The 20,500-nt window shown below is 40.5% G+C and overlaps 1 protein-coding gene and 1 long non-coding RNA gene across 3 annotated transcripts in view; one reads left to right on the forward strand and one right to left on the reverse strand.

The window, feature by feature from the left end:
• AGBL3 (ATP/GTP binding protein like 3) overlaps window positions 1–459 on the forward strand; it is a 71,431-nt gene extending 70,972 nt beyond the window's left edge. The window contains exon 19 of the mRNA XM_030308499.1: window positions 60–459. Coding sequence (XP_030164359.1) covers window positions 60–459 — 400 coding nt within the window. The remainder of the gene's footprint in view (window positions 1–59) is intronic.
• The window catches only part of LOC115509217, an 80,510-nt gene that overhangs the window by 59,015 nt on the left and 995 nt on the right, over window positions 1–20,500 (reverse strand). The window lies entirely within an intron of this gene.

Here is a 20,500-nt window from a genome sequence, read left to right on the forward strand (position 1 = left end):
GACTACAAACACCTAAGGTACGTGTGGACAAAAACTCATGTATTTTATTTCTTTCCTAGATTAAAGCCAGCTACTTTCATAAATATAAAGAGATACAGCACATCCTGGACACAACCCAGAAATCCCCGTTTTACAAGCCAAAGTAACCTTGTGGTAAGCTCTTCAGAGTGGCTCCAGTCTGTGTCCCAGCGGTCATTTGAAAGTTTGTCACCTCTCAAGGTGCCCAAGAAGAAGAAAAAACACTCTCAAATCAAGGCCACAAAGACTCAAGATGTGAAACCTCTCAGCAGCAAATGGGAGACTGCTCCCTCAAGTTTTGAGAAAGATGCAGATATCAAAGGAAAGAGTCTTCAAGCTGAAGGATCCAGTGACCAAAACTCTAAGCAAATAGCTCCACATCTAATTAGGAATAGGGATGAGCAACCAAATAGGAATTATGGACAACCTACTTCCATTTGAAGTTCCAAAGGGACAAATAATTTAGCTTTATACTACTCTGAAAACTGTGGATGAAAAATAACATATGCTTAAATAGTAAAAAAGAAAAGGAAAAGAAAGAAAAATGAGAAAGCCCTCCCCACCCCTCTATCTCTATCCCTCCCCTTACACATACATATACTAAACTACAAATTCTAGATAGCTCTTCTTTAGTCGGAACATCTTTTAGAGACTTAAAAAGAAATCCAAAGAAAATACAGAAAATTTAGAATTACTTATTTATATATAATTTTTGTCAAGATGGAAAAAAAATCTATGAACTTTTGAATTCTCCCAAAACAACTTATGCATAAAACTCAAGGAAGGAATGGCATATACTATGACTTTAACATCCCTACAAGGCACCGTAATGAATCAGCAAACATCATTTCTTGATTTTCTGTTACATCTTTAGTGTGCTGGAAACCACCAATGATATAAAAGACATTTCTCCCCACTGGAAGGTTATTGTATAATTGTACATATAAAGCACACATGACTAAAATAATTATAGAATAAGATAGTACATAGTGAAGTGCTAAGTTGTACATCTCCAATAATTAAAATACTATATAAGGATGTTAAGTACACAGAGCAAACGTGTGTCACAAAATAACACCGAAATGCATAGATTATGGTTCATAATAGTTCTTTTACTTCTCAAAGTATAGCAAAAATGTAAAAGATTAGATGTGCAGTTTCCTTTAGAGTGGACAAATGTACATCTCCAGCCATTCATTTATGGGAAAGCAAGTGGAGCATCTCACAAGTTTATCATTCATAAGACAGTGAGCACTGGTGGGATTCCTTGAGGACACTACAGAGAAACAGGTCGGGCAAATAATAAAGATGGATGTGATAGTGAGAAAACAAGAGCCACAGGTCACCAGTGGTGTCCATTACAGGGTAAGGTAAGCAGAATGAGGATCTGGTAGGTGAGATACATAAAAGTTACAAGCTACAAACCTAGCTCATGGTAGCAAGCCCAAACTAGGAAAATCTAAAGTTGGGTAGTCTACTCTCAACAATAATTCCAATAGCCAAAGGTTCAAGGAGAGCTCACTGGGATATTAAAAGAGTAGCTACTATGTTTTTGTTTTATTTTTATTTTTGTTTTGAATTTTTAGAGAAGGTTCACAGCAATACTGAGCTGAAAGTACAGAGATATCCCATAAACTTCTTGACCCCCACACATATATAGCCTCCCCATTATCTCCATTGTCCACCATTTGTTACAGTTGATCAACCTACACTGATAAATCACTACCATCCAAAGTCCCTAGTTTACCTTAGAGTTTTACCTGGGTGTTGTATATTCTATGGATTTGAACAAGTGTCTAATAAAGTATATCCACCATTACAGTATCATACATAGTTTCACTGCCCTAAATATTCTCTCTTCATATTCATCCTTCTCTCCCCACTAACTCCTGGCAACAACTCATCTTTTTACCGTCATTATAGTTTAACCTTTTCAAGAATATCACATAGTTGGAATCATATAGTATGTATGTGGCCTTTAAGGTTGGCTTTTTTCACTTAGTAATATGCATATAAATTCTATCATGGCTTAACAGCCAATTTGTTATAATGCTAAATAATATTCTATTGTCAATAAAATTTATAAACCACTAGCAATAAAAACTAAGAAAAAAGACACAAATTACTGATATCAGAAATGAAAGAGGGACTGATCCCATAGACATTAAAAGGTTAATACAAGAATATTATGGAGGGAGCCAAGATAGCAGAAGAGCATAGAAGTTTTTTTTTTTTGCATCTCACATCCATGAAATACAGCCAGATCAACACTAAACCATCCTGCACACCTAGAAAACTGATTTGAGGATTAACACAACAATCTGCACAACCTGAACTACAGAACTCAGCAGGTATGCAGAGCAGAGAGGTGAAATGGGGGTGAGAGAAGCCACGGAGGGCAGGGAGCTGTTTTTGCTTGCAGGAGAGGACAGAGATGGGGGGAGAATATGGGAAAAGCACCCCCCCCAAAAGCAGCTGGAGAGAAAGTGGAAAAGTGGAAACAGCCACAGGGACTGAACTAAAAAGGGAGAAAGGAGAGGGTTTAAATTCCATTAAGACTGTATAAACAGGGGGAGCACAGAGTCTGAAACTCTTCAGCTTGATACCTGGTGGTGCTCTGGTGGGAAGAGTGAATCCCCAGGAGCATAGTGGGGTCTAGGAGGTTCTCGGGCCACACAGGGAGAAGTGATTCCACTGCTGGAAGGACATTTGGTAGAGGCTCTGTGGCCATCCAGTCCCAGCAGACCCCAGATAAACCACATTCACTGGTGCTGGAACAAGGTCATTAAGGGTGAAGCCTGGTGCCAGATGTGTGTTGTGATTTTCCATAATCCCTGAAATGCTGCTACTACACAATCACGAGAACATTCTCGGGGGTGAGCTGGCACCCAGCCACAGCCTCTGGGCTTGGGCAGCAGCACAGTCCTCTGTGGGTGTGGCCAGCACCCAGCCATTGCTCAGTGAGACCCTCCTCCCAGAGAATCTGAGCGGGTCAAAGCCAGTCCCTCAGAAGTGAGGGGTCGAGAAACACAGCTGCCTCTGAGATAAAACTCAGGAGGGAAGTGCCCTGGCAACCTGACAGCTTGGTCACAGTGTAAAAGCGGGGAGTGGAAGGAAGACAGAAACAAATGATGGGTGCGCAATTGTTGATTGAGGAGAATAGAGTTCCGATACTGGAGACCGGGTGGCTGGGTATGCCATTTTCACCACTCCCGCGCATGCACGTACACACCTACAAGTGCCACAATAATCCATCCCAGTAAGCTAAGCAGCGCCATCTAGTGGAGAACAGAGCCATTACACTAAGCCCTGCCCAACTGGGCCAACCTCGCTCTTCAGGAACACCACAAGTCTACTTAGTTTGTGGACGACTTAGTCTACTTAGTTTGTGCGCCTACTTAGTTTGTGGACTATCAAGGGCTTCACAGTTTGACTTCTACAGGAAAACAATGTAATTTCAATTGTATTTCAGTCTGCTAACTGGTCCATCTATTCCATTTTTTTCTTTTTTGTTTTCTTTTTCTTGAATACAAAAAGAAAGTTTTCATTTTCAATTTTTATTAAAAATATTTTGCTTTAATTTTTTCTACTATATTTTTTACTTTTTTATAAAATTTTCAAATTCTGTTTTACTTTCATCATTTCATTTTATTCTCTTTCATTGTATTCATTTTCTGAAATTTTCAAACGTTTTCTTTTTTTCTTTCCCTTTTTTCTCTAATCTATCAAGCTCCTTTCACTAGCCAGACCAGAACACACCTAGAATCTAGCATCATTTATCTTATTTGTGTGTGTGCGCTTTTTAATTTTTTTATTTTAATTCTTTTTACCTTATCAATTCCTTTTCTCCCTTCAAAATGACAAAACAAAGGCATTAACCCCAAAAGTAAGAGCAGGAAGAAACAACAACCAGGGACTTAATCAACACAGATACAAGCAAGATGCCTGAACCAGAATTTAGGATCACAATAATAAGAATACTGGCTGGAGTCAAAAATAGATTAGAATCCCTCTCTGAAGAGATGAAGTAAAAACTAGTCAGGATGAAATAAAAAACGCTATTGCTGAGCTGCAATCTCGAATAGATGCCATGGCAGTAAGGATGGACAAGGCAAAACAGCGAATCAGCAATACAGAGGACAAACTTATGGAGAATAATAATGCAGAAAAAAAGGGAGACTAAGGCAAAAGAGCACAATTTAAGAATTAGAGAAATGAGTGACTCATTAAAAAGGAACAACAGAATCATAGGGGTCCCAGAAAATGAAGAGAGAAAAAGGGGTAGAAAAGTTATGTAAGCAAATCATAGCGGAAAACTTTCCTAACCTGGGGAAAGACACAGACATCAAAATCCAGGAAGCATAGAGGACTCCCATAAGATTCAACCAAAACTGACCATGAACAAGGTGCATCATAGTCAAATTCACAAAATACTCAGGCAAGGAAAGAATCATGAAAGCAGCAAGGGAAAAAAGTCCTTAACCTACAAGGGAAGACAGATCCGGTTTGCAGCAGACCTATCCACAGAAATTGGCAGGTCAGAAAGGAATGACATTATGTATTCAATGTGCTGAATCAGAAAAATATGCAGCCAAGAATTCTTTATCCAGCAAGGCTGTCATTCAAAATAGAAGGAGAGATTAAGAGTTTCCTAAACAAAAATTAGAGTTTGTGACTACTAAACCAGCCCTGTAAGAATATTTAAGGGGCATTCTCTGAGGGGAAAAAAAAAAAAAAAAAAAAAAAAAAAAAAAAAGACTAGAAAGGACCAGAGACCACACCAGAAACCCTAACTCTATAAGAAACATACTGGCAATAAACTCATAACTTTCAATACTCTCTCTAAACGTCAGTGGACTAAATCCTCCATCAAAAGACATAGGGTAACAGAATGAATAAGAAAACAAGATCCACCTATATGCTGTTTACAAGAGATCCACCTTAGACCTAAAGACACCTTCAGATTGAAAGTAAGGGGATAGAGAACCATCTTTCATGCTAATAGTTGACAAAAGAAAGCCAGAGTAGCCATACTTATATCAGACAATCTAGACTTCAAAATAAAGACTGCAACAAGAGATGAAGAACAGCATTATATCATAATTAAGGGGTCTATCCACCAAGAAGACCTGACAATTGTAAACATTTATGCTCCAAACGTGACAGCACCCAAATATATAAATCAATTAATCACATACATAAAGAAACTCATTGATAATACCATAATAGTAGAGGACTTCAACACCCCACTTACAGCAATGGACAGATCATCTAAACAGAAAATCAACAAGGAAACAGTGGCTTTGAATGACACACTGGACCAGATGGACTTAACAGATATATTCAGAACATTTCATCCTAAAGCAGAATATACATTCTTCTTCAGTGCACATGGAACTTTCTCCAGAACAGATCACATACTGGGACACAAATCAACCCTCAACAAGTACAAAAAGATCAAGATCATACCATGCATATTTTCAGACCACAACGCTATGAAACTTGAAATCAACCACAAGAAAAAATTTGGAAAGATAGCAAATACTTGGAGACTAAAGAACATCCTACTAAAGAATGAATGGGCTAACCAAGAAGTTAAAGAGGAAATTAAAAAGTACATGGAAGCCAATAAAAATGATAACATCACAGCCCAAAATCTCTGGGATGCAGCAAAAGCAGTCATAAGAGGTAAGTATATAGCAATCCAGGCCTTCCTAAAGAAGGAAGAAAGGTTTCAGATACACAACCTAACCTTATACCTTAAAGAGCTGGAAAAAGAACAAATAAAACCCAAAACCAGTAGAAGACAGGAAATAATAAAGATTAGAGCAGAAATCAATGCTATCGAAACCAAAAAAAAAAAAAAAAGGTCAGATCAATGAAACCAGAAGCTGATTCCTTGAAAGAATTAACAAAATTGATAAGCCACTAGCCAATCTGATCAAAAAGAAGAAGATAAGAACCCAGATAAATAAAATCAAGAATGAAAGAGGAGAGATCACAACCAACACAGCAGAAATAAAAACAAGAGAGTATTATGAGCAATTATATGCCAAAAAAATGGGCAATCTGGAAGATATGGACAAATTCCTAGAAACATATACACTACCAAAACTGACACAGGAAGAAATAGAAAATTTGAACAGACCCATAACCAGTAAAGAAATCATATTAGTAATCAAAAACCTCCCAAAAAACAAGAGTCCAGGGCCAGATGTCTTTCCAGGGGAATTCTACCAAACATTTAAGGAAGAGTTAACACCTATTCTCTTGACGCTGTTCCAAAAAAATACAAATGGAAGAAAACTTCCAAACTCTTTCTATGAAGCCAGGATAACCTTGATTCCAAAACCAGACAAAGACCCCACTAAAAAGGAGAACTATACACCAATTTCCCTGATGAACATGGATGAAAAAATCCTCAACACGATATTAGCCAACCAGATCCAACCATACATTAAAAAATTATTCACCACAACCAGTGGGATTTATGACTGGGGTGCAGGGGTGGTTCAATATCTGCAAAACAATCATTGTGATTCATCACATCAATAAAAGAAAGACAAGAATCACATGATCCTCTCAATAAGTGCAGAGAAAGCATTTGACAGAATACAGCATCTTTCTTGATACAAACTCTTAAGAAAGTAGGGAGAGAAGTATCATACCTCAAGATCATAAAAGCCATATATGAAAGACCCAATGCTAATATCATCCTCAATGGGGAAAAACAGAGCTTTCTCCCTAAGGTCAGGGATAAGACAGTGATGTCCACTCTTGCTACTGTTATTCAACATAGTATTGGAAGTCTTAGCCTCAGCAATCAGAAAACACAAAGAAATAAAAAGGCATCCAAATTTGCCAGGAGGAGGTCAAAGTTTCACTCTTCACAGATGACATGATACTCCACATAGAAAACCCAAAAGATTCCACCAAAAAACTGCTAGAACTGATCCTTTGCTGAATTCAGCAAAGTTGCAGGACATAAAATGAATGCACAGAAATCAGTGCATTCCTATGCACCAACAATGAAGCAACAGAAAGAGAAATCAAGGAATCGATCCCATTTACAATTGCACCAAAAACCATAAAATATCTAGGAATAAATCTAACCAAAGAGGTGAAGAGCCTATACACTGAAAACTATACAAAGTTTATGAAATAAATTGAAGAAGACACAAAAAATGGAAAAATATTCCATGCTTCTGGATACGAAGAACAAATATTGTTAAAATGTCAATACTACCCAAAGCAATCTACATATTCAATGCAATAACTATCAAAATAACACCAGCATTCTTCATAGAGCTAGAACAATCCTGAAATTTGTATGCAACCAGAAAAACACCCGAATAGCCAAAGCAGTCTTGAAAAAGAAAACCAAAGCAGGAGGCACCACAATCCCAGACTTCAAGCTGTATTACAAAGCTGTATTCATTAAGACAGTATGGCAGTGGCACAAGAACAGACACTCAGATCAATGGAACAGAATAGAGAACCCAGAAATGGACCCACAAACGTATAGCCAACTAATATTTGACAAGCAGGAAAGAATATCTAGTGGAATAAAGATAGACTCTTCAGCAAGTGGTGCTGGGAAAACTGGACAGCGACATGCAGAACAATGAACCTGGACCACTTTCTTATACCATACACAAAAATAAACTCAAAATGGATGAAAGACCTAAATGTAAGACAGGAAGCCATCAAAATCCTCAAGGAGAAAGCAGGCAAAAACCTCTTTGATCTTGGCTGCAGCAACTTCTTACTCAACATGTCTCTGAAGCAAGGGAAACAAAAGCAAAAATGAACTACTGGGACCTCATCAAAATAAAAAGCTTCTGCACAGTGAAGGAAACAATCAGCAAAACTAAAAGGCAACCGACAGAATGGGAGAAGATATTTGCAAAGGACGTATCAGGTAAAGGGTTAGTATCCAAAATCTATAAAGAACTTATCGAACTCAACACCCAGAAAATAATCCAGCAAAGAAATGGGCAAAAGACATGAATAGACACTTCTCCAAGGAAGGCATCCAGATGGCCAACCGACACATGAAAAAATATTCCACATCACCCATCATCAGGGAAATATAAACCCAAACCACAATGAGATACCACCTCACACCTGTCAGAATGCCTAACATTAACAACTCAGGCAACAACAGATGTTGGCAAGGATGTGGAGAAAGAGGATCTCTTGCACTGCTGGTGGTAATGCAAGCTGGTGCAGCCACTCTGGAAAACAGTATGGAGGTTCCTCAAAAAACTAAAAATAGAGCTACCCTACAACCCAGGATTGCACTACAAGGGATTTATCCAAGGGATACAAGTATGATGTTTTGAAGGGGCACATGCACCCCAATGTTTATAGCAGCACTATCAACAATAGCCAAAGTATGGAAAGAGCCCAAATGTCCATCAATGGATGAATGGATAAAGAAGATGTGGTGTGTGTGTTGTATATAACACACACACACACACACACACACACACACACACATATATGTTATACATATAACACACACACACACACACACATATATATATATATATATATATATATATATATATATATATATAAAACACACACATACACACAATGGAGTATTACTCAGCAATCAAAAAGAATGAAATCTTGTCATTTGCAACTATGTGGATGGAACTAGAGGGTATTATGCTAAGCGAAATTAGTCAGAGAAAGATAAATATCATATGACTTCACTCACATGAGGACTTTAAGATATAAAACAGATGAACATAAGGGAAGGGAAGCAAAAAAAAAAAACAGGGAGGGGGACAAACATAAGAGACTCTTAAATGTGGAGAACAAACAGAGGGTTATTGGAGGGGTTGTGGGAGGGGGGGATGGGCTAAATGGGTAAGGGGCATTAAGGAATATACTCCTGAAATCACTCTTGCACTATATGCTAACTTGGATGAAAATTTAAAAAATAAATAAAATTTAAAAAAATATCATGAACAACTCAGTACCCACAAATTGGATAACCTATATGCAATAGACCAATTCTCTGAAAGAGACCAATGACCAATTCTGCCAAAATTCACAAGAAGAAATAGACTAGCCGAATAGGCCTATATCCATTAAAGAAAAGGAATCAATAAATAAGTTGCCAAAAGAGAAATCACTAAGACCAGATTAGACTGACTGACGAATTCTACAAAAATCTTAAGGAAATCTCTATAATTGTTAACAAAAGATAGAAGCAGAGAGAATATTTCCTAACAGTGTATGGAATGAAAAATGGTACCACCACTTTGTAAGACAGTTTGGCACTTTCTTACACAACCAAACAAACTCTTACCATATAATCACACTCCCTGGTATTCACCTGAAGGATTTGAAACTTACGTCCACACAAAAACTATTGCAGATGTTAATAGCAGTTTCATAAGTGCCAAAAATTGAAAGAAACCAAGATGTCCTTTAGTAGTTGAATGGTAAATAAACTATGGTACATCCAGCCAATGAATTACTTAGCACTAAAAGGAAATGAGCTATCAAGTCATGATAGCTTTTATTTATAAAAATAAATGAAGGTGTCCATTTTCATCCATTACAGGATAGCTGGTAATGCATTAACCCACTCTCTATAAACTAAAGCCAGACCATCTATATGAAATAATTGATTTCAGGCAATATATGGTGACTAGCACAGGACTGAAATGCTTGTGAGAAGGAATATATGGGATAAACCCTAAATTCACTCCAACTTTCTCCCTTAGAGACATTTTCTAAACCGTAGTTCAGAGAAGTGGAATCCAACAGTCTTACTGACCAGACTAAATAGAGATCAGAGTTTGAACCTGCTGCAATAGCTGAAATTTGGAGGCAGGGTACTGAAGAAGAAGAAACCACAGAAAAATAGCCCCCAAAATCTATGTAGAAGTTCTCCTCAGGTCTTTGACCATATCCAAAAATGATTATGTAAAAGCAAAAGTATGGTAACCAAAGTAGGAAAGAGTCCTGGGAAGACTCTTCCCAGGAGTTTCAACTCAACCAGAGTACAGAAATCTTAGTGAGCATCCCCAACATCGAATTGGAACCCCAGAAAAACTATGCCCTGTGAATAAAGACCATGCATAGGAGCAAGGGCTACATCCTAGGACTAAAGACAAAACTGGGATAGAACATTCTAACAAAGATTGAAATAGAACCCCAACAAGATAATCTGCTAGTAATATAAATTCTTCCAAAACAAAACTATTCTTTAGAAGATAACAATAGTCCAGCCTTCTATAATGTATCAACACCATGTCTAACATGTAATTAAAAATTAGGTGACATCAAAAAAGAGAGGAAAAGTGACCAATAGTCAAGTGAGAAAACATACAACAGAAGCAGACCCAGAGATAATCCAGTAAATGGAGTTAACAGAAAAGACCTCAAAATGATCATTTAAAAATTATACAGGAAAAGGTAAACAAAACAATGAAAACATGGAGCATTTAAACACAGAATTAGGCTTTATTTTAAGAAATAAATTGACATTCTAGGGGTGCCTGGGTGGCTCAGTTTGTTAAGCATCCTACTTCAGCTCAGGTCATGATCTCACAGTCTGTGAGTTCAAGCCCTGCATTGGACTCTGTGCTGACAGCTCAGAGCCTGGAGCCTGCTTCAGATTCTGTGTCTCCCTCTCTCTGACCCTCCCCTGTTCATGCTCTGTCTCTCTCTGTCTCAAAAATAAATAAACATTAAAAAATTTAAAAAAAAATTGACATTCTAGAACTTCAAAATACATCTGAAATTAATAATTTATTACATGGATTTAACTGCAGACTAGATACAGCAGAAGACCAAATCAGTTTTAAGACTCATCAACAAGACCTATTCAGAATGCATCTTATACAAATAAACAAATTTTAAAAAGAAAAGGAAAGAAAACACCAGAATAGAGGGTAAGAGAGATTTGGGATATACAGTCTCTTAAGTTTTAACATGTGTAGCTGAGTTCCAGAAGAAGAGAATTAGATACGCAATGTTTGAAGAAAGCTGCCAAAAGGAAGCTCAGCAGCGCTGAGGATAAATATGAGGAAAATTAAATTCAAATGCATCATTGTCAAACTGGTAAAAACCAAAGATAAAGGAAACATTGTGACAGCAGCCAGAGGGTGGGGGAAAGCCACATTTCCTTCCAGTGAAAACTATGAGAATTAGATTTAATCTCTTTACAGAAACTATTGAAGCCAGAAGAAAATGGAATTGCAGTTTTATGTTTTTTTTTTTCTTCTTTCAACGTTTTTATTTATTTTTGGGACAGAGAGAGACAGAGCATGAACGGGGGAGGGGCAGAGAGAGAGGGAGACACAGAATCGGAAACAGGCTCCAGGCTCCGAGCCATCAGCCCAGAGCCTGACGCGGGGCTCAAACTCACGGACCGCGAGATCGTGACCTGGCTGAAGTCGGACGCTTAACCGACTGCGCCACCCAGGCGCCCCTGGAATTGCAGTTTTAAAGAAGGAAAACGGACAACCTAGAATTCTAGGTCCATCAAAAACAAACAAACAAAAAACCCTTTAAAAATTGAGGCTTCTAGGGGCGCCTGGGTGGCGCAGTCGGTTAAGCGTCCGACTTCAGCCAGGTCACGATCTCGCGGTCCGTGAGTTCGAGCCCCGCGTCGGGCTCTGGGCTGATGGCTCGGAGCCTGGAGCCTGTTTCCGATTCTGTGTCTCCCTCTCTCTCTGCCCCTCCCCCGTTCATGCTCTGTCTCTCTGTCCCAAAAATAAATAAAAAACGTTGAAAAAAAAATTTTTTTTTAAAAATTGAGGCTTCTATGAAAGGAGGGCTAAATGCTTTTGAGTGTCTACTGTGACCCCATCCTCTCTGGCAAACGTGACCCAGACTGTATTGTCTTTGACTCCCCATGCCCATGGAGCTGGGCTTCTGGAGATGGCACTGATACTACTGACTCAGGCAGAAGGGCTTGATCAGATGAAACAAAAGACACACTGAGTCTGGGGCTTCATCCTGACATCATTAAATTGTTCTGTACTCATGAGGCTTAAGAATGATCTCAGGAAGCCTGGGTGACTCTGTCAGTTAAGTGTCTGACTCTAGGTTTCAGCTCAGGTTATGATCTTGCGTTTCATGAGATCGAGTCCCACACTGGGTTCTACACTGACAATACAGAGCCTGCTCGGGATTCTGTCTCTCCTTTTTTCTCTGCCCCTCCCCCACTAGTACATGCAGGCTCTATCTCAAAATAAGCATTTTAAAAAATAAGAATGATCTGCCTATCACCACCAAATAAGCTATATTTCACTTGTATCCCAGAAGAGCGAATACCCTTTCTGCATATAAAACGGATTTGCTTAAGTAATTTTTTCCATAATAAAGATCTTCTGTACCATGGCTGAATTCTTTACTTTTAGAAACATGTTATAAACTCTTAATTTGTGATTTCTCTTTCAAATAAATTATAAACAAAGAAACAGTCATCACTCTACCAAACATTGACCATCTTCGCCCCCACCTCCAAGCCTGGTAAGAGCCTCTATTCTCCACATTCTTAGGTGAACCAAACCCTGATGCGGCAGGATTTCCAGATCAGTCTCTGCTGATTGTTCTTTCTCCTATGAACAAAGGCTGTGTGGAGAGAACTGCTCATGGCAGAGTCCTGGGTATGGACAAAAGAGGCTCTGGGCCTGAATCTGCTAGAGAGATACGAGGAGAGTACGATTTTGTTTAAAGAAACAAAAGATGGCAAATCCAGCTGACAGAATGATGTACTCCCTCCACGGAGGCAACCACGGTTCTGAAGATGACTGTGCTGACGGTGGCAGGGCCACATGATGGTAGGAGCCTGGGTCATTGAGTCACCTCGCTAAGGGCACTTGGATTGAACTACAGCAAGTTTCCGCTGAAAATACATGAAACGCTAAGACGTCAACAGTTCTCCTTGATGTCTCCCGAGTTCTTATCAGTGAAGTAGCACCTCTGGCGAGGCCCTTCATTTCTCTGACCCAGCTTGTCTGCACTGACCAAACCCAGGCTCAAGCAAGCCTACAGGGAAGGGAGATCCCTGTAACCTTGATAAGTAGGATCTGCCTTCAAGGCTGCAGAAGGAGACTAAATCAGAAGGAGGCTCACCCCAAAATGTGGGCATGTCTCACCATTGTGTTCTGACACACCTGCATGCAGAGAATGTAGGTTATGGCATGAAGCTACTTTAATCCTCTAGGTTTTGCGTAGTGTCAGGAGAGGCAAAAATTCATGGGCTAGTCTCTTCTGGATGCAATCGGCACAATAGAAATACGCTTTCTGTGTGTGCAGCAGTGAACAAAGAGTGTACTTTGGTTTTTTTTGGTTTGTTTTTTTTTTAATTTTTTTTTTCAACGTTTATTTATTTTTGGGACAGAGAGAGACAGAGCATGAACGGGGGAGGGGCAGAGAGAGAGGGAGACACAGAATCAGAAACAGGCTCCAGGCTCTGAGCCATCAGCCCAGAGCCTGACGCGGGGCTCGAACTCACGGACCGCGAGATCGTGACCTGGCTGAAGTCGGACACTTAACCGACTGCGCCACCCAGGCGCCCCGAGTGTACTTTGTTTTATTAGGGCATAGTGTTTTATTCAACCAGGCCTCACTTGCCCTCCCTACCGGTAGTCTGGCCTAGGTTGCCAAGCACTAGTTTGTTTTAGAAATAGAACACTCCAGGGGCACCTAGGAGATTCCGTCAGTAGACTGTCCAACTCTTGATTTCAGCTCAGGTCATGACCCCAGGCTCGTGGGACCAAGCCCCGTGTAGAACTCCACACTGGGCGTGGAGCCTGCTAAAGATTCTCTCTCTCCCATCTGCCCCTCTCCCCCACTCACACTCTCCAAAAAAATTAAAAATAAAAAATAAAAAGAAATACAACAGTCCACAGGGTTCCAAGCAGATAGTTGTGGTCCACCGGATACCAATAGCCAGCAACCAAGCTTCAGTGCCTTTGGAGTCATGCAGGGCCTTTGGACTGCCACAGAAATATCTTTCCATTCTGGTCCTAGAGCAGGGCTCTGGTGGTAGTATCTGGCTACTTGAGACAAAGCTCTTTGGGTTTCCCTTCAGTATATGCTGCTATGATTTTTTACTTTTTGATAAGAAGCCAACATACTTTAAGGAGGAATAAAGAGATAGCCAAATGCTCTTCTGTCTTGGTTAAAGAATATCTTTTGTCAGTGAAAAGACTAAAATGAGTTTATACAAGTCTATGGATCTCGCAGGTCACCTCTTATAAAGGCCAGTCCTCTGAAGGCACAAACTCTGTGTTTGGCAACACTTCAGAGAAATGTGAATGGGTTGACCTCTTCACTTAAGGACACCTTTGAAAAAACAATCAAAAAGAAACCCCGAACTGTCATGTTACTGGGTGATAATGGCTCATCTTAATTTAAGAACAGACATGATCAGTCAAAGAGGGATTGAAACCCTTCCAGTCCCAACTAACTAATGCTAAAGGCATCTCAGAAAAAAATGTAGAACAACTTCAGAGGGAAATAATGGATGGCTTGGATGAAAACACTCATCAATAACAAAACCTAAGCCTGCTTTCCAAGAAGATAAGGAACGAAAAGTGTGGGGACTCAAAGGCAAAACAAACAAACAAAAACAAAAACCTTGAAAGTATTACCCATGAACGACACAGGCTGTAAATGAGAAAGGAGCCCATAAACTCTCTCACTGAAACTGTGCTGAGAGTGAGGTTTACCTGCTCTCTTTAGAGATAATCACCGAGATGATAACAGTTCCCCTTTCAAGGAGAAGAGGACAGTTACTCCATAGGGACCCAGGCTCACATGCAGGTGTAATTCAGAGGTCAATGCAGCTGCCCCTGAACATCCACACCCACTGCAAGACATTGGGGTTTTTTGTCTCCTCAAAAGTAATTTAGATTTCAAGTACACAATACACAGTTATTAACTCTAATCAGGCTGTACAGTAGGTCTCCAGATTCATCTTCTAAATTAAAAGACTGTATCTTTTGATCAAATACCTCCCCTTTTCCCCTCAACCAGCCTCTGATAAACTCAACTATATTCTCCATTATGGTATGTTTGATTTTTTTTTAGAGTCCATATGTGAGTGACATCATGCAGTACTTGTCTGTGTCTGGTTTATTTCACTTAGTATAATGTTCTCCAGTTTCATCCACATTGTTGCAAATAGCAGGATTTCTTTCTCATGGCTGTGTGATATCCCAATATATATATAAGGGTATATAATATATATTGTCTGCACTGACCAAACAAGGCTCAAGCAAGCCTACAGGGAAGGGAGATCCCTGTGTGTGTCTGTGTGTGTGTGTGTGTGTGTGTATTTATATACATACACATATATATACATATAATCACGTTTGTATATATATACACAAATGTGATTTATATATATACACATATAATCACGTATGTATATATATACATACACATATATATACATATGATCAGGTTTTCTTCATTCATCTGTCCATTTGCTTAAGAGAATAGATCTCAAGTGTTATCACCACAAAAAAATAAGTGAAGTCATGGATATCTTAATTAACCTGATTGTGGTAATCATTGTACAGTGTGTATGTATACTAAATTATCATGTTGTACACTTTAAATATATGCAATTTTTATTTGTCAATCATAGTAAAACTGGAGGAAAAACATTGAAAAAGCAATTTAGATTTACCTCTATTGAACACTTTCACTGTTGCTATTTGATTGTTTGTTCTTATTGATGTTTGATAGAATTATAACTCCTCAAAGCATTTTTATTTTTTTTTATATATATGAAATTTATTGACAAATTGGTTTCCATACAACACCCAGTGCTCATCCCAAAAGGTGCCCTCCTCAATACCCATCACCCACCCTCCCCTCCCTCCCACCCCCCATCAACCCTCAGTTTGTTCTCAGTTTTTAACAGTCTCTTATGCTTTGGCTCTCTCCCACTCTAACCTCTTTTTTTTTTTTTCCTTCCCCTCCCCCATGGGTTCCTGTTAAGTTTCTCAGGATCCACATAAGAGTGAAACCATATGGTATCTGTCTTTCTCTGTATGGCTTATTTCACTTAGCATTACCCTCTCCAGTTCCATCCACGTTGCTACAAAAGGCCATATTTCATTTTTTCTCATTGCCACATAGTATTCCATTGTGTATATATACCACAATTTCTTTATCCATTCATCAGTTGATGGACATTTAGGCTCTTTCCATAATTTGGCTATTGTTGAGAGTGCTGCTATGAACATTGGGGTACAAGTGCCCCTATGCATCAGTACTCCTGTATCCCTTGGGTAAATTCCTAGCAGTGCTATTGCTGGGTCATAGGGTAGGTCTATTTTTAATTTTCTGAGGAACCTCCACACTGCTTTCCAGAGCGGCTGCACCAATTTGCATTCCCACCAACAGTGCAAGAGGGTTCCCGTTTCTCCACATCCTCTCCAGCATCTATAGTCTCCTGATTTGTTCATTTTGGCCACTCTGACTGGCGTGAGGTGATACCTGAGTGTGGTTTTGATTTGTATTTCCCTGATAAGGAGCGACGCTGAACATCTTTTCATGTGCCTGTTGGCCATCTGGATGTCTTCTTTAGAGAAGTGTCTATTCATGTTTTCTGCCCATTTCTTCACTGGGTTATTTGTTTTTCGGGTGTGGAGTTTGGTGAGCTCTTTATAGATTTTAGATACTAGCCCTTTGTCCGATATGTCATTTGCAAATATCTTTTCCCATTCCGTTGGTTGCCTTTTAGTTTTGTTGGTTGTTTCCTTTGCTTTGCAGAAGCTTTTTATCTTCATAAGGTCCCAGTAATTCACTTTTGCTTTTAATTCCCTTGCCTTTGGGGATGTGTCGAGTAAGAGATTGCTACGGCTGAGGTCAGAGAGGTCTTTTCCTGCTTTCTCCTCTAAGGTTCTGATGGTTTCCTGTCTCACATTTAGGTCCTTTATCCATTTTGAGTTTATTTTTGTAAATGGTGTGAGAAAGTGGTCTAGTTTCAACCTTCTGCATGTTGCTGTCCAGTTCTCCCAGCACCATTTGTTAAAGAGACTGTCTTTTTTCCATTGGATGTTCTTTCCTGCTTTGTCAAAGATGAGTTGGCCATACGTTTGTGGGTCTAGTTCTGGGGTTTCTATTCTATTCCATTGGTCTGTGTGTCTGTTTTTGTGCCAATACCATGCTGTCTTGATGATGACAGCTTTGTAGTAGAGGCTAAGTCTGGGATTGTGATGCCTCCTGCTTTGGTCTTCTTCTTCAAAATTCCTTTGGCTATTCGGGGCCTTTTGTGGTTCCATATGAATTTTAGGATTGCTTGTTCTAATTTCGAGAAGAATGCTGGTGCAATTTTGATTGGGATTGCATTGAATGTGTAGATAGCTTTGGGTAGTATTGACATTTTGACAATATTTATTTTTCCAATCCATGAGCAGGGAATGTCTTTCCATTTCTTTAAATCTTCTTCAATTACCTTCATAAGCTTTCTATAGTTTTCAGCATACAGATCCTTTACATCTCAAAGCATTTTTAAACATAGATGGGTTTTGGGGCACCTACATGGCTCAGGTGGTTAAGCATCCAACTCTTGATTTCAGCTCAGGTCATGATCTCACAGATTCATGAGTTCGAACCCCGCATGGGCTCTGTGCTGACAGAGTGGAGCCTGCTTCAGATTCTCTGTCTTTCTCTGCCCCTCCCCTGCTCACAGTCTCTCTCTCTCTCAAAATGAATAATCTTTAAAAAGAATTAACATAGATGGGTTTAACTTCATTATGATACATTAGTTCCATTTCATTGTGTCCCCTACAATGAAAGGATATAAATACTGCATTTTTTACTATTACTTAAACCATCACTGACATTTTAACAAAACCAGGCAGGATATTTGGAAAAAAAGAAAAGACTATTTCGATATACTACTAGAAATCTGTAAAAGTAGCTTCTTAATAGTTACCTCAATAAACTTTTATTGGTATTATTAAACAAATTGAAAAACCCAAACAGGCATCACAGTTAAACCTATCAGTATTTTTATCAGTTAAAGTTCTAAATTCACAGACGAAGGGACTTGTGAGTTACAACCATTTGTTTCTTACTTTGTAATTTTCTGAAATGTTGCCATTTCAGATTTGTTCATGTATTCTTCAATACTTAAATGTCCTTAGATTTTATTCAGTCAAAACTTTTCCCTTTAAAAAACAAGGGGCAGACACCCAGTTCTAGAACAGCGGCCCCAGAAGCCCCTCCATCTACTCCCCCTCCCCCGCCGAGAATACCATAACTGCTAAAACTTCAAAACAACAACAAAAACCCTCCTGTAAAGTCTCGGGAAACCGTCGTGAGGACACACAACAGATGGAGAAACATTCACTCAAGAAAAGTTACTAAAATCTGACTTGAGCCATAGCTACTGCTCCCTTCCCAGCAGTTCAGCAAGAGGGAAGCTCCCCCCTCCCAGAGCAGGTGGCCAAGGACACGGGAGTCACCCTCAGGCCCCCAGCTCCCAGCCAAGGGCTGCGGTGTCTCCCCGGGAGGGGCAGGCTGCTAGCGTTGCTCACGTCCCTACCTCCGTGTTGCAGGGACTCGGTTCCCGGCGGGCCCCGCCGAGAAGTCAGGGCCTCCCTCCCTCCGTCCAGCCAGAGGGCACAGGCTCGTCCCCAGAGCCAGCAGGCCAAGAAAGCCGGAGCCCTGGTCACCTTTGCCCGAGCGTGTTCACGGGGCGGGGAGGGAAGCGAGCTGAAAAGACCAGAGGGACTGCCCCAGGGCATCGCTCCACCAGCAGAGGGGTCACCAGAGGGAGCCGCCACCGCCTCCGATAATTCGCCCCGGGAGGAGGGGCATGCCCTGAGAACCGGGAGCTCTGAGGGTCTCCCCAAGCCAGCTGGTGCGTGGGGAGCAGTGCGGGAAAGTTCGCGCCCGGGCGAGGGTGCACTCACAGCCTGGAGGTTGGGGTGGTAAGCGAAGAAGAGGCTGAGCTTGACGCGAGCAACAGGCTCGGCCAGACGCGCTGTGCCGCTAGGGGGAGCCCGCGAAACGGCCGCTAGGAGGAGCCTCCAGGGTGTAAGAAAAATTACGTTTCCAGTTAAGAATGGCAAACTGGGTACGTTTAATTTTTTTAAGTTTATTTTTGAGAGAGAGACCATGAGCGGGGGGGGGGGGGGTTAAGGGCAGAGAGAGAGGGGGAGACAGAGGATCCCAGGCGAGCTTTGCATTGAAAGCGCAGAGCCCAAGGTGGGCTCGAACCCACCAAGTGAGATCATGACCCGAGCTGAAGTCGACGCTTTACCCACGGAGCCACCAAGGGGCCCCTGGGCACATTTAATTTCGTTCCTTCTCAAAAAACCCACAAAAATCATTTCTGGTTTGTTTGTTGTTGTTGTTTTCACCACTTTTGTTTCTGAAGACAAAGCTGCAAGGCTGAGAAGAGGAAAGGAGACGATATGGGAAACTGTAAAATAGACCAGTTTTAAACTCTCAAAAATAACAGGAAGGCCAGATGGAATGGAATAAAGCTTTCAAAATTATACAGGCAAGTTATTTTCGCCTAAAATTCTGTACTCGATCGACCTTTGATTGATCAAGTTTAAGGGCAGGATAAACACTAAATGGATAAAAGCCTTGATACCCGCAATAAGAACTCCAGCACAGGACAGGGGCAGAGGGAATCCCTGGGGTGGTGGGGAGGGTCCTTCAGGAGGACTGCTGGGTGCCGGGTGTCAAGACCCAGCCCGGAGCAGAAGTGGGTTCAAGGGCGCTGGGGGAGCTTTTGTCAGGAAGAGGTCAAGCACCACTCATACACATTTCTTGAAAAAAGATTTAAGTTTTGAGGGTTGCATCGGTATTAAGTACATAGAAATCCAAGCAAACACAGAATTAAGACAATTATCTCCAGAGAAGACTAACAGACCGGGAAAGGGGGGGGGGGGGGAGGAATCACAATTTTCTACACGACTCCACTGCTGTGTGTGGTATTTACATAGTTACAATAGTGCAGACGCTGGGTATTCATTTAAGCAAAATCTTAATATAACCAGTTTGGAAGGAGGAGGAAGATAAGACTCATGCTTGTGGACAGGGAATCAGGGAGAAGAAAGCTGAGAGTCAGTAGATGATGCCTGAAACTGAGAAACCAGAGAGCACGGAGACAAGCAGGTTATTTTGAGAACTGGGGTGAACACCTGAAGAATCCGCTTACCCAGGTGAAAGTGCTTGGCTCTGGAGAAGAAGGGAGAATGTGGTCGCTGCTTTTCACAACGAACGTTGAAGCTCTGTTTGGCTCTCTTACAACTATGTGCATTGGAACCTGTACTGAATGTATAAATATATGTTTCTCTCCCTCTTCCACTACATCCCCTTACTCACCGGTGTTTAATTTTCAGAGTAACTACTTTATATTCGTACCGAAAAGTTCCTTTTGTCTCTGCCTTGAAGGCATTACCAAGAAGGTTACTCTCAATATTTAGAAATTCTGCTTTTAAATAGTAACAGCTGCGGGGGCGCC

Source organism: Lynx canadensis, chromosome A2 (genome assembly GCF_007474595.2).
Source record: "Lynx canadensis isolate LIC74 chromosome A2, mLynCan4.pri.v2, whole genome shotgun sequence".
NCBI lineage: Eukaryota > Metazoa > Chordata > Mammalia > Carnivora > Felidae > Lynx > Lynx canadensis.